Here is a 15,304-nt window from a genome sequence, read left to right as displayed (position 1 = left end):
CATATCACACATATCCTTATTTCAGTCATGCAAACAATTTTCAATAATAAAAAAATCAGCTGCTGAGGCTGTTAGCGATGCAAAATTATTTAATGTTTCCAAGGTTAGACGTTCACTTTTTGAGACGCTTGAGTAGCTTTTCACTTAATTGACCAGCATGTATGGGTTTCTTTACCCAGGTCCACAATTCACTACACAGGTCCAGAAAAAAAGCTGATCTCTGAAAAGCACTAGGAGAAGGCAGCTAGAGAGGGAGAATTCTAATTAGGCCGGGGTCCTCTGTGGCTTGAATGACTGAATAAGTTTTTATAGTCTTCAATTCAGTGACTGCCAGATTCTTCCCAAAGAAATTTCTAGAGATCAAGAGTAGGCTCTTTCGGAAGTACTTGCCCGTATTACACTTTAATTTTACAAACCAAACAACAGCAATTCAACCAACCAAACAACAAAAACGATCCAAAGAAAGAGACTTGGACATAGGCATCAAGGAATCATTTCACTTTATAATTTAATAGAACACTGGTGTATCATTCATTAATTCTGAAAGTGTTTGAGAACTAAATGTAAAATAATTTTGTAAGGTTTGTGAATTGTTGCCTAGGTATTCTGGTGATGTTTACTTTAGTGATTTTATCATTAATGAAAGCAATGTGTTTTTTTAGAAAACATATTATTAGGGTTCATAACGTTGACATTCTGTTGTGCAATCATAATCTCCTGTTTTGTTTTAGTCATAGCTCTACAGTTGAATGAATTCAAAGCTCACCTCCAGGCCTTTTGCTATGGTTTCTGCTTAGCTGAAGTTTATCCTCAAGTAGGGGTCATAAGAATTATATTCCCCACTGTCTTTCATGTTCAAAAATGCTTATCTGGGTCATTGTATTTGAATAAAAATATGTAATGGATTGAATGCTAACATTTTTGAGTCACATTCTTTTTCTTTGAGAACATTGGTTATGCCTATTTTGGAAGTCCTTTTAAGTTTTTTGCTAATTTTTATTTTAATTGCTTGCTTTGCTCTTAGTATATTACCATGTCTCTTCGTGTATTTTCAATAATATCTATTCTCCTTTGTGCTGCATCCAATTTGGCATTTTTCTTTTTCTGTTTTGGTTTTACTTTTCTCTTACATTTCTTTCTTGAGCTATATCTGCTGATGTCTCATATCCTTTTGTTATTTTGCTGTATCTTGTTATTTTGTAGTAGCTCCCCTATCTACTTTCAGCTCTTGTTTTATAGAGGTCTTTGTTTTATTAGGGGAAACAGTGATTTTTCAGATTTTATTTTTAAATGAGTGATTGCTTGGGGGAAACTAATTATAACTTTTTCCACATAAATTAATGAAAGCAAGTTTTCTACCAAGAGAAAAGTTGTGAGGAACAAATTACTTTCATAAACCAAGGGATATCTCATATACAAAATTCAAAATTGCTACTCATTTGTTATGTCTAAAGATATTATATAATCTTTAATACTTGGATTTCAAAATTTGAGACTTTTTTTAGTGTTTGAAACTTAACACTTTCGGGTGGGTGCGGTGGCTCATGCCTGTAATCCAACACTTTGGGAGGCCGAGACGAGTGGGTCACTTGAGACCAGCCTGGCCAACATGGTGAAACCCCATCTCTACTAAAAATAAAAAAAATTAGCCCAGTATGGTGGTGCATACCTGTAATCCCAGCTACTCAGGAGGCTGAGGCACAAGAATTGCTTGAACTTTGGAGGCGGGGGTTGCAGTGAGCCGAGATCACGCCACTGCACTCCAACCTGGGTGACGGAGCAAGACTCTGTCTCAAAAAAAAACTTGTCTCTACTGAAAATACAAAAATTAGCTGGGTGTGGTGGCACGTGCCTGTAGACCCAGCTACCCGGGAGGCTGAGGCAGGAGAATCGCTTGAACCCGGGAGGCGGAGGTTGCAGTGAGCCCAGACTGCGCCATTGCACTCCAGCCTGGGTGACAGAGCAAGACTCCATCTCAAAAAAAAAAAAAAAAAAAAGAAAGAAACATAACTTTGTATTCCTCTTAGAGCTGGTAGTCACAATTTGTGTGTTTGTGTACTGTATCAAAGATGATGTTTCATTTTTAGTCAGAATTTCTACCCACTAAAAATGGCAGAAGTTCAAGAGACATAAGAGCTGTTTGTACTATAGTACTGTTTGTACTATAGAATTAATGTTAGATAATAGGGTGTTTTGAGCAATTAAAAGTTAAGTAAGAAACATCTTTCCTCTTTAACACTAATAAAACTGACTGAAAATTTTATAGTGCTATCTTTTGTTTTTCATGTTCAGAAATCTTCAGTGACTCTAAGGGGTATAGTTAAAACTCTTTAACCTGGCTTTCCAACATCTGGTCTCTTTTCCAACATCTGGTCCCCTTTTCAAACTCATCTTTCATCAGTCCCAAATTCCTGTGTTTCCCTTGGTGTGGTACTTGTTCCTTTGATTATGTGATGTGCATTTGTGCTTCATTCTGTTTGCAGTGCCTTTCTCTACTCTTACCTGTCCAGGTTTAAACCATCTTTAAAGGTCCTCCTCAATAAAGCCTTTCTTTCTCTGCATTGTACAGTCTTCTTTCCTTAAATGTTGATAGTATTTATTGTTGTGTATTTTTTCATTCACTTACTTGATAAATGAAAACACAGTGTTTATGATTATCTCCATAAATTAGTACAAGTTCTTTGAGTTTATGGACTTATATCTGTAATCGCCACTGTCCTTGGCATGTTGCCTTTTGCACTGCAGTTAATAAATAATCATTGGTCCATTGCCACTTATTCCAAATACCCTGTGACAGTAAAATTCTGTTTTCTTCGTGGTTTAATTTATTTCTCATAAACTAGGAAAGAGTCCTTTAAAATGCAGTCAGGAGCTTCATAGCCACATGTGGCTTTGCTTTCCATTTTCCTCTGTCTACATGTGATTTTCATGAATTAATCTCTGGTGGTCTCTTTTTGCTTTATTTCGGAGGCATTTTCAGTGCATGATTTAACTTCGGCTGTCATCAGGAAGCTGACTTAATGTTCTTTCTTGACTTTGCCCGCCATCAACACCCTGTGGTATTTCTGGCTGGCATTTTTCTCTGCATGGATATGTTTACTTCTCCATGCCTAGGAACCTTCTCCATCTCATTGTAAGCACTGCTATTTGTACATTCCCACCACCTGTCAGTTGGCAAAAAGCTCTGGGAAGCTGCTTTTGCTTCCCAGTCATGAGATGAAATGTGAATGTGCATAAGGTCCATGCCCTGACCCAGCGTCCAAGATCCTGAGTGCACAGGCAGATTGCCACATAATGATGTAAAGTGGCAATATCGAGGCACCAAATGCTCCCATCATGACCGGAGACGTTTAAAGTTATATCCTGATATTTTTGGTGTAAGAATCCCTTTCTTCATATTACACAAGGGAAGGTCAAAGGACATAGGACATCTAACTCTCCTTTTTTGAATATTAGAAATTGGGTGAAAATGAGAATGTCATTGCTTGTTGAATAAGATATTTTCAAAATCAGAGTATTAGTGGGGGCTGGGGCTTAGGAATGCAATTGTAAAAGGGAGTGATGGATATTCCCTTGGCAGAAAAATTATATAGATGTTATATCACAGCCATTATAGGGGTAAGGACTGTCACCAGCTTGGGTAAAACAAACTAATAGGCTCTTCTGTTATGCTGATTGGAAGAGTCTTACAGAGCTGAGGGCCTAAAGGAAAGTGATTTCAGAGAGCATTTACTTTTTCAAGTCATTTGCGTCTCTTTTGAAATGTTATTTCTCACTGTAATTTTTAGCTTCCCATAATTCCTTTCTGCCAGCAGCCAACTTGTTGAGTATCATTTTCCTGGTCCATCTCTAACAAGAGAAAATTTCCAGTCATCATTTTGTGCTTCAGAATGATTCTGTGTATGATCATGCAACTTCAGTAAGATCACAGTTATTAAAATGAGTACCTAATTTAGTGACTATGACTATTGGTCTTTGAGTATCTGCCTGCTTCCGGGTATAGAAACATCCATAAAAACACCTAGAAATCATATTTCATTCTTTGTAGCCATACATAGATAACAGTCATCAGCTATACCTTCTGTGTGGATGGCATGACCGAAGAAGTAGACTTCTTGAGGTCCCAACTTTTATTTCATGAAATTTTGTGTCTTCTCTGGAATGGAAATGCTTTAGTTTTTATTTAAATGGTTTTGTTTCAAAATTATATTGTCAGAGATTCCCTTTTCTGATTGTCCTGTTGCACATGCTTATAAGATGGGGAGTATGAATGTGTGTTAGCTTTTCAAGCTGACCTCAGGATTTCCTCTCTGAGGGACTTCTAGGGACTTTCACATGTGATATATTGAATAAAACTGTACTTTAAAAATTCAGCTATAGAAATAATTATATTCTAGTCATTTTAAGAAAATACCAATTTTTCAGAGGGTTCTTAATTGATTTTGATTGTCTCTTTTTACCAGTATGAACTTTAGAAACGGAGGAATTGAAACTCAGAAACTGGACCAGGAAGCAAGTAGAGAAGATGACTTTGTTACATAGATTTTCAAATAGATTATGTTATTTTGGTTTCTTCATTTAAGCTAACTTATGAAGGATATATTATTAGATTGGAAGGAATATTTAGTCTCTTCACATTTAGGAAGCTCAGATTTTGAAGTCCTCTCTTATGTTAAACCCATCCGGATACACATTCGATTCATCCTTCAAGGCCCAGCTGTTAAGATATTTCTTATCTTGAAAGCCGGCCCTACCCTGCCACCTTGCAACCCCCAAAAAGGAAATTGTCTTCACCTTCTGCTTTAAACTCCTAATCTTTCATAAATATCTTTCTTCTTCATGCTTTTTCATAGTTATTTGTACCCATGTGTTATTTCCAGTGTCAGAATGGAAGCTAAACGTGAGAAGGCATAGTAGGGTATTCATCATCACACTCCCCACACCCCTAGCACAGTTTTGTAGGTCTTGAATAGATGACTTCATCTTATGTAAATGAATGGCTTATTTCATTGGAAAAAAAAACACAGGCTTTTTATTACTATTATTTGTTTTACTCTTTAAATACCACACTGGCACCATGTTAAGGTCAGGAGTCCAGTCAAGCCCCAGGATGAGTTCTAGGCCCAGCTCTGCCTCTGACCCATTTTTCCACAAATCAGTGAACCTCTCTGGACTGCACTGTCATCTGAGAAAAAAGGGTGTTGTGTTATACAATCTGGCAGGCTTCTCCAGCTCTGAAATTCACTGGTGGCGTCATCTATCATGGAGAATGGCATGGCCGTCTCCTTTATTTTCCCTGCGTACCACAGATATTATTCAGAATCCACCACAGCATGAATATAGATGTGGTCTGTCAGTGTGACAAAGACTGTTCTCAAGAGGAAATTACTGGGTTTGACAGCTACCCAACCCTGGGTTTAGTTTTTGGGATGTCACTATAGCAAGTGTTGTGGCCGATGTATCCAATTCCTCATCTACATATATGGCTGAATATGCTGTTCTTGCTGTAATAGCATGAGGGCTATTTTTCTTTTAATTCAGCTGTCACATAGGAAACTGCTGCCATGGTTTCCTTCTATGACCAAATGTTGCTAACCCTTTCAGTCATCCTTGAAGTTATTAATAGCCACACATCATGAATGTATTCATGCCATTTCCTTTCTAGAAAAAGGAATCAATTTCTCATGTTTTTCTTTTGTAGTAGATAGCTAACTTCTAGGTGGAATTTTGGTAATATTGAATGTCATATTTATAAAATAAGAGAAATCTGTATTTAATAAAATACACATTTTATGAGATACTTAACAATTGTTTTAAAATGCCATGACAAAGTAGGCCAGGAATTAAGAATTACATCACAGTTTTGATTGTCCACCTTATATATAGACTAAAATCAAGACCAAAGATTTCCAGTACTACATTTTTATCGATGACAGCAACCTATGAGTTTGTTGCCTTATTATGTCTGGCCATCTTGTCTGCCTACCTCCTACCCCATCGTTCTCCTCCATCAGGCTACCTCAGATAAATGCATCGTTGACATTCAAAGAGTTCTCCAAAGACCAGTGGCATCAGTATCAGGGAGCTTATTAGCAACGCCTAATCTCAGGCCCCACTCCAAAGGTACTGAGTCAGACATGTTTAATATTCCTAGGTGATTCATATGCACATTAAAGTTTGAAAATCACTGGCCTACCCCAGTTAAATTTTGGATAAATTTTGGAGTAAATTATCATTTCTATTTATGGTACTTCCTAACTTCAATAGCTTTTTATTCCCTACCAAATAATGTCTAGATTCCTTAGCCTGACATACAAGGCCCCTACAGACAGAAACATACAAGGCCATATAGACAGAAACGGCTGTGCCTTTTTTGCATGTCCCCCAGTGTTTCATCCTACTCCGCCTTTCTGGTCTTCTTGCCATATACTGTCTCATTTCTCTCCTAGCATTTTTGTTCATGGCAGGTTCACTGCTCTCTTTCCTCTTCCTCCCACTTCCCCATCCACATATCTGAATGGTATCCATTCCTTAGCTGAACATTCTTCTATGTAGCCTTTCTTTTCTTTCTTTCTTTTCTTTTTTTTTTTTTTTTTTTTTTTTAGACAGAGTCTCACTTTGTCACCTAGACTGGAGTTCAGTGGCGCGATCTCGGCTCACTGCAACCTCTGCCTCCCAGGTTCAAGTGATTCTCCTGCCTCAGCCTCCCAAGTATCTGGGATTACAGGTGCCCACCACTATGCCCAGCTAATTTTTGTATTTATAGTAGAGATGGGGTTTCACCATGTTGGCCAGGCCGGTCTCAAACCCCTGACCTCAAGTGATCCACCCTCCTCGGACTCCCGGAGTGCTGGGATCACAGGTGCGAGCCACCACGCCCGGCCCTATGTAGCCTTTCTTTATCACTCCAGCCCACAAAATATCTTTCCTCTTCTGTAGAACTCCTATAACACTTGCCATATTGACATATTTAATGGTAGCAACTGCAACGCCACTGGCAACTAATATTTACTGAGTGTTTTCCATGTGCCAGGCACTGTGCTGAACAGATCCTCACAGGAACATCTTGGGTTGGGCTCTGTCTGTCCCCATTTTACACATGAGGAAAAAGCTCAGAGAGGTCTAAAGACTTGCTCAAGGTCACCAACTGGTGACTGATGGAACCAAGATTCAAACCGAAGGAAGCTGCCTTTCCAGCTTATGCTCTTAATCACTGTCATATTCCTTTCTCACTTCTTTTAACAGTGTTAGAGACCCTGAAGGTAGGAAGCATGCTTTTGTGTCCCTCCATTGCCTAGCATAAACACCAGGAAGCAAGGCCTATTCACTCTGCCCTAAGAGCATTCTTGATGCACTGGTTGCATGATTATATGGCTTTTCCCTGTTCCTATGAAGTGGTTTGGTTTGGATTGTTATACTTGAGATTTCATTTGAAAAAATATACAAAAGGAAGCTGATGCAACATTTATATCCATCAAACTGTAGAAGGCATTCCAGTTCAGATTGCTCTGATAGGAACCCATGTGTTACGCATCTTGCCTATGGAATTATATCACAAGACCAAAGGATTTGCCAAATAAATTATAAAAATCAAATATATTGAAAATTGCTGAAAGGAGTTTTACCATAATTTTAACTGGAGTGGGAGTGCTAAAAGAAATTCATGACTTTCTCTTCATAAGGGAGGATTATACTTTGATTCACTTGGAAGAGTCTTTAATCAGTTACTGTGAGTTTAGCATTGTGTTTTATAAATTCCAGCTGGGCCACATTATCTGCTCTTCTTCTCTCCTTGGTTGCAACCTGCTGCTGGAGAAAATCAGGGCAAAGCAGTGATTAAATCCACTATAGACTTACTGTGAAGCCTCGTAGTTCCTGCACTCGCTCTTGCCTCTGCCTACCCCAGCCCTTGAAGCTACTGATGATGGCTCCTTTGGTAGACTGGCTCACCCATTTCCTAAGCCAGCCCCAGGAAAGGCAGAACAAGTACTAATACTAATACCCTTTACTCTCCCCCCTACTCTGCCTGTTTATCACTCACTTCTACCTGCCTCCCACTCATGGAGTTTTTAGAATCTTAAAATCCCAGGACTGGTTACCGGTGGCTAGACATGGATCCTGGACTCTTGTCATTATTCCCAACCCTCCTCCTTTCTCCCCAGTGCCATGTCCTCCACATGCCACACCTCTAGTCTCCTTAGCTACCATTAAGCCCAAGAATCAATGTTGACACCACTTTTTCCTCCTTATCTTCACTTAGGCCTCTGTCCAAGGCCCCCGCCCTTTCTTCTTACCCATACTGCAGGGCCTGCACTGTTAAGTGGGCTCAGGTGCTTGGACCTGCTCTTGGCCGATCTGAGATCTGAAGCTTACTTACCACTTGCCTTCTTTCTTTAATGTGTCTGCCTCCCCATCATACATTCCACAGTGAATTAGTGTTTCTCTCTCTCTCTCTCTCTGTCTCTCTCTCTCTCTCTCATCAAGTGTGATGTCTGAGAAATCTCTAAACTCTGCTATCCACCTTCCTGGATCCTCTTGCTTAGATCCCCTGGTGCCAGCCTTGATCCCAGAATGGGACCATGTCACAGTACAGGCAGAAACTGATCTCTACGTGACCAAAGTGTTTGGGCTACCAGAATCTGTCTTCTGTACTCAGTTCCCCCACCCTGGTCCTGTGTCATTCCAGAATGCCTTCCATTTCATGCAGAGATCTGGTATGCCTGTCACTCAGGTCAGACGATACCCCTATTGCTATCCAGGAGAAATGTAACTCAGCTGGCTTCAGTTCCCTGTTATAGGGATGGCACGTAGTTGACATGCCTGCCACTGACCCCTCCTGTACCTGTGGCTGCCCTCTTCCGCAGAACTCAGAGTTCTTCTCAGTACAATACCCCAAGCCAGCTCATTAGAGTTGTCATATGAGATCAAATCTCTTGCTCTCTCTGTAAGGATGTATTCTCTGTGATGGTTGTACCAAACCTTTCCCACTACTGTGCTTTGCAGGTGATCTTGCCCCTTTTTCTTCATGGAGAGGATCATGGCCTCTTCCTGGGTTTACTGCCTTCTCTTCATCTCTTTTCTGTATTCCTTTAATTTTCTTTCTTCTTCTTCTTCTTTTTTTTTTTTTTTTTTTTTTTTGAGATGGAGTCTCGCTCTGTCGCCCAGGCTGGAGTGCAGTGGTGTGATCTCGGCTCACTGCAACCTCCACCTCCTGGGTTCAAGCGATTCTCCTGCCTCAGCCTCCCAAGTAGCTGGGATTACAGACGTGTGCTACCATGCCCGGCTAATTTTTGTATTTTAGGTAGAGACGGGGTTTCACCATGTTGGTCAGGCTGGTCTGGAACTCCTGACCTCGGGTGATCCACCTGCCTTGGCCTCCTAAAGTGCTGGGATTACAGGCGTGAGCCACCACGCCCAGCCTTCCTTTAATTTTATTTCTGAGGAAAAGGGGTCTCTTCTTTTTTTCCTAATTCCTCTCTTTTGTTCTGGTCTTCTCTCTTCCCCTTTTTTTGATCTAAGACATTTCTCCATCAGCCATTCCCACTTCTGTTTATAATGCCTATCCCTGCCTGAAGATATACTCATATCCATCCTAGAAAGCTGCTCTCCCCAACTAAGTACCTCCAGTTGCCCCCTGTCCTTTTTCTCAGGGTTCACTGTTGCCAGCTTCTCACAGCATTCACACCCTGCCTGGAGAGCCAGTCCTCGATTCTCGCTCTTCCCCAGCTTTCATTGCACTGTATCGTCCGCTGCAGTCACAGTGCTTCCCGTTCATTGATTACCAACTACGTGTTGCCTTACTTAGTCCTTACAGTGACTCTGCACATCAACGGCATTTCTATCTATTTTACAGTTAAAGCTGAGAGTCCTTTATTGCTCAATTCAAACCAAACTGAACTAATTCGCAATTATTATTATTTTTTTGGTCAAAGAAGTCACAGAACCGAGCCCCTAGGGCAATCAGAATTTTTTATTTGATTATAATCATGTTGCTGGTACTTGTTAATGGTCAAGTGTTTTCATAACCTCAAAATGTTATTTTCTTGTTTAGAAATGCCACTGCCTAGTAATGATAATGATGGAGTAGACTGAATTTACAGGTAGAATAAAATGTCTGCACTCCCATGTTAATTGCAGCATTATTCACAATAGCCGAGATATGGAAACAACGTAAGTGCCCACCATTGGATGAATGGATAAAGAAATTGTGGTATGTGTGTACAGCAGAATATTATTCAGCCTTAAAAAAGAAGGAAATCCTGCCATTTGCAACAGCATGGAGGAATCTGGGGACATTATGCTAAGTGAAAGAAGCCAGACACAGAAAGACAAATATTGCATGATATTACTTATATATGACATCTAAACTAGTCAAACGTGGAGAAAAAGAGTGGAATGGTAGTTGCCAGGGGCTGGGAAGTGGGGAAGATGGGGAGATGTCAGTCAGCGGATACAAAATTTTAGTTACAAGGTGAATGAATTCTAGTGATCTAATGTACAGCGTGGTAACTATAGTTAATGTGTTGTGTACTTCAGATTTGCCAAGGGAGCAGATCTTAAGTGTTTTCAACACACACACACACACGCACACACGCACACACACACACGCACACACACACGCACACACACGAAGCATGTCAGGTGATGGATATGCTAATTAGCTTGACTGTGAGTCATTACACAAAGTATACTTTTATAAAAACGTCATCTTGTATACCTTAAATATAGACAATTTTTTGTCAGCCATACCTCAAAAAATGTCTACACAGACTTAGTGAGACTCATGACATGAGTCATGTTAAAGGATATTAGAAACAAATAAAAGTTTAAAAATGCTTTTCTTAACCCAAGTCTTATTGTTAGGATTCCTCATAATCCGGTCATGACTTCAATTAGAAATCCTTGCCGTGGAATATCAAGACTCTTGTCCAAGGAGAGGAAGGGGCAGGAGGGTCTCACTCTTGTTCTCTCCTTGTAAAAATTTAACTCTGTTTGCAGGAGAGAGTATTTGATGAATACATGAACAAATAAATGAATGAAATGAGCGGAGGAATAGAATTAATCTGATCAAAGTTTACATGTTCAAATTATGTGTTGAATTGGATAGAGCAGCTGCTGGCCCTTACTTTTTTCTGGGCCTATTTCAAATGGTCTTCTTTACTAGGCTTTCAATTGCAGATTTAGACTTGGAGGCTTTAACAAATATGAATTGAGTACACATTTGTATAGCGATTTAAACTGCTATTATCACAAAATTGTCACAGTAGTTTTAAACTCTGTCAGATGGCTTTTAACCAAACCCTGCCATCAGAGTCAAATTTGATTCTTTGGATGGTTCTTTCCTTTTTTCTGTCTCTTTCACATTGTCTAGTAAAGAAGTTTCTTCAATGACCAGTTTTGTCATAGAGTTGGTGCCATTTATTCTGTGGGTTACAAATTTATCATCACAAGTAGCTAGATGTACTTCTCATAGACAACTTGTATCCACAAATTTATTGGGTTTTTTTTCTTTTTTTCTTTTTTTTTTTTTCTGAGCCATTCTCCCTAGAAAACACAAATTTTTTTGGGGGGAAAAATTAGACTGTTCTTCAGAGGTATTTATTTTCATGATTCACTGTGCAGAGATCGGAGTTGTGCCTTAAGGGCTTGGCTCTGCTCTCTTGATACTGGTATCCATTGCTAGGTGTGGCTCAATTAAACAGGAAGGATGGCTAGATAGCATATATATTCACATGTCAAATGGCAGCATCCATCTTTGAGACAGGAATCTTGGTGGGAAAAGTTCAGTTTTTTAACAAATGTGAAATTACCTCCTCAATCATTTTTATTTCCGGTTAAATTAATGTCTTATATAAACACTGTAGGCTAGCATAGTATTTGATACCATTTAGTTTGCTCTCTCTTTTAGTTCCTAATTTTCATTGTAGTTCTCAGTGTTTGCTTTTTGAGTGTGAGTTTATGGCAGAATAAATCAAATTAACTTTGGTGGGTAGATTGAGTTTTCTCTGATGACCTTTACTAACCAAAACATACTTTCTTCTCAGGTGAAAAAGCCAGAGTGGATTATTATTTATTTGACTGACAAAGAAATGCATTTCTAATTTTATTTGGTGACTAAAATAAATTGATTCACCGTAAATTAAATATGAAATAAATGCATGATCCTCTCTTAATGAACCAAACAGATTGAGAGCCGAGCACCTTTGCAGTACACCTCTTTCACCAGTTGGTGGTGCCAGAAACTCTGCTAAGAAACTGATTGAAAGAACAGAAGGTTAACCAGGAGCCTTTCTTAATAAGCGTTATTTTTCGTAGTTTTTGAAAAATTTGTACTGAAAACATATGCCCAAATTATCGCATTTTCTAAGGTTAGGAAGCAAAGCGAATCCCTCTGGTGACCAGCAGAATATATTTCTAGTAAGCTTCTGTAATAATGTCATTGGCCTATGTTAATATTCACATATTGGAAATTGCAAAGTTGTGTAACATCTGACTCCATCCTGGAAATAGCCTTTAGTGTGCTTGCCTGGAGAGTGGAGGAGCAAACGATAATAATGTGTACAGAGAAGGAGAGTGATGTTCCTGGCTATATTTATTGTCGAATTTAGGTCTTTAAAAATATTGACTTGTGTTATTATTACTATGTTGTTTTTTTTTTTAACCATTAATATATTCCTGTGACAGCAGGAACATTGCTTTTTTGTGTGTGTGTGGGCGGGGGTGGCTAGGTTTGTTTAACCCTTTACTGTTTAGCCCTGAAAAAGTCCAAATGGAGCAATAGCCTGTTGCTTGAATGTGTCCTGAGATACAGTCAAAAGAACCCAGGCTTTGGAGTCAGAGAGATCAGGTTTTGAATTTCCCTACATATTTCATAACTGTCTCTCTCTCTCTTTTTTTTTTTTTTTTTGAGACCAAGGTCTCACTCTGTGCCCAGGCTGGAGTGCAGTGGTGCGATCTCGGCTCACTGCAACCTCTACCTCCCAGATTCAAGCGATTCTCATACCTAAGCTTCCCAAGTAGCTGGGACTACAGGTGTGCACCACCATGCCCGAGTAATTTTTGTATTTTTAGTAGAGACGGGGTTTCACCGTGTTGGCCAGGCTAGTCTCCAACTCCTGGCCTCAAGTGATCCGCCTGCTTCATCCTCCCAAAGTGCTGGGATTACAGGCGTGAGCCACTGTACCCAGCCTTTCATAACTGTCTTTTAATTACTTATGCAGATTCTTTACGCTCAGTTTTTCCAGTTTGTAAAATGGAGATAATAACATCTTCCCCTCAGAGTTGGCGTAAACATCACCTGAGATAACGGATGTGCTGATTAAGTGCTCCTCACCCTGTCCTTTTCTAGTTTAAGCACAGACTCAGTTCTTTTTGAGCCTCCACCACATCCCATGCTCTTAGCCAGGGCCTTAGGACCGGAGTCCCTCCTTGGGTGTGATGATGCCTCATGCTGCGTTAATGAGAAGATGTTTCCAGGTTGTAAAGTTCCACAAGGATTTTGTAAAGAACTCACAAAAGAGATACTCATATTGTTAGCTATATGTGGTGTTCAGATATTTGCCCATCTACCCTGGGATGTTTCCATGTTGATCTGAATCTGCCTAAATGTTTAAGACTGGAGAAGGGAGCACAGGGTTGCTGACAGGTGTAGCAACAGTGTCCCCAACAGTTCATTCATCCATTTATTCCACAAACTTTTACTCAACATTATTATTGCTGGGTCTCCGGCATACAAAGATGAATTCCCAGAGAGCCTGAAGATGCTTCTGAGAGCTGCAGACTCAAGAAGCAGGATGTTTTCTGCTTGGCAGGAATTGATAAGCAGCCCTAATCTATGGAAGAGCAAGAAAGAGAAATTTAAATATTTTTAAAAATATTACTTTAAAAAGTTATAAGACTGTAAAGAAAATTTTAACTTTGAAAAACTCTGATAGTTGTATTAAGCTTTTGATAGCATCATGTTTGGAAGAATGAACAAATCAGAAGAAGCCTTCAGTGTGGTTGGTAAAGTCATAAAACACTGTTAATTAGGAGCTTTAGCCCAGTATAGAATTTTAAAATACAACTGTATAAGGTATATTTTTTTTAGGAATAGCACAACTAACATCTTTGATTAGATTCGATTGAAAGATTCAGACCCTTAAGATTTAGAGATTACGGAATCATAGAACTGGATAGTGGCTGGGACTTCAGGAATCACATATGCCATCTCCCTTATTTTCTAGCTAAGAAAATGGAAGTCAAACAAACGTATGTGACTCACCCAAGGTTACATAGACCTGGATCAAAACTCAGGTCTCCATGCCAAGACATTATTTTTCCATCCTAACTCCTATACAATGAGCCATTTTCAGTAGATAAATATATACTTGTCCCATCTCAATAAACTTTCATGCTAAATATGGAGTATCATGTCCGCCCCGTTACCAAAATGAAAACTTTGGCCGTACCTTCGGCAGTTAATTAAGGTGCTCCTACTTCCCTCTCAGAGCTGAGCTGAGGGGAGGCAGGGCACACCAGGCCTGTCATGTGCAGTTCTCAGCCAGAGCCAATGAGTTCCCCACAGAAGCAGGCAGCGTTTTCATTCACGCCTGCCTTGCCTGCTTCTCGTTTCTTGCTAGATGAATGGCATCATATGCCGCAGGTGTATTAGTAATTTCTGAGTTTGTTCCCCACTAAAAATGACCTCATTGTTTTGTGCTTCTTTTCCATAATTATACAGTAACAGGAAAATAAACCAGCTCTGAGTACAGCCCACAGCAGAAATCTTGTGCTCTTTATGCAAGTTTGATTTATAGACGTGTACTGCAGAGCAGAGTGACTATGAAACATTCATCTTCCCATTGCTAGTTGCCATGGAAATCGAGTACACAGAGCAGTGTCATTCCAGTCCTGGTGATGCCTGCAGTAGTTTATTCCTTTGTTGTTCCCGTTTCTTAAGCAACTGCCTAGCATTCTTTCATCATTACAATTAATCATGCACACAAGTTTTTATCTTTCGTCGCGCATAGAAAGTACTAAAACGTATGACAAAAACAGGGAGAATTTAAATATTCCTATGGCTTTAAATATGCATTTGTAATTTTCATCCTCAGTCCCACTGGAAAAATAGGTCATGTAAAAAAAGCATATATTAATGTACAGATATTTCAATAGAGCAGTATAGAAATTTGAAGGAAAAACAATGCTAACTAAGCCCAGGAAGCCCAGGAAACCTTAAGGAACTTCAGATCCTGAGGGCCCCCCAGTGTTTAGATCTAAATCAGCCTGGGTAATGCCAACTAAAAAAGAAAAAAAAAGCCCC

The 15,304-nt window shown here is 39.6% G+C and overlaps 1 protein-coding gene across 8 annotated transcripts in view; it reads left to right on the top strand.

Moving 5' to 3' along the window:
- EFCAB11 (EF-hand calcium binding domain 11) overlaps positions 1-15,304 on the top strand; it is a 156,995-nt gene that overhangs the window by 23,747 nt on the left and 117,944 nt on the right. For 2 of the 8 annotated variants that reach the window (XR_001709288.3, XM_016926578.3), the window contains one exon: positions 732-916. The exons of the other annotated variants lie outside the window; for them this stretch is intronic. Coding sequence is in view for 1 of the 2 variants with exons in the window: in XM_016926578.3 (XP_016782067.1) it covers positions 732-753 (22 nt within the window). In the remaining variant the exon portion in view is untranslated. Of the gene's footprint in view, positions 1-731; positions 917-15,304 lie in introns of those variants that run through there. 8 annotated transcript variants of the gene reach the window in all.

Source organism: Pan troglodytes, chromosome 15 (genome assembly GCF_028858775.2).
Source record: "Pan troglodytes isolate AG18354 chromosome 15, NHGRI_mPanTro3-v2.0_pri, whole genome shotgun sequence".
NCBI lineage: Eukaryota > Metazoa > Chordata > Mammalia > Primates > Hominidae > Pan > Pan troglodytes.
This window is presented reverse-complemented; position numbering and strand designations above follow the sequence as displayed.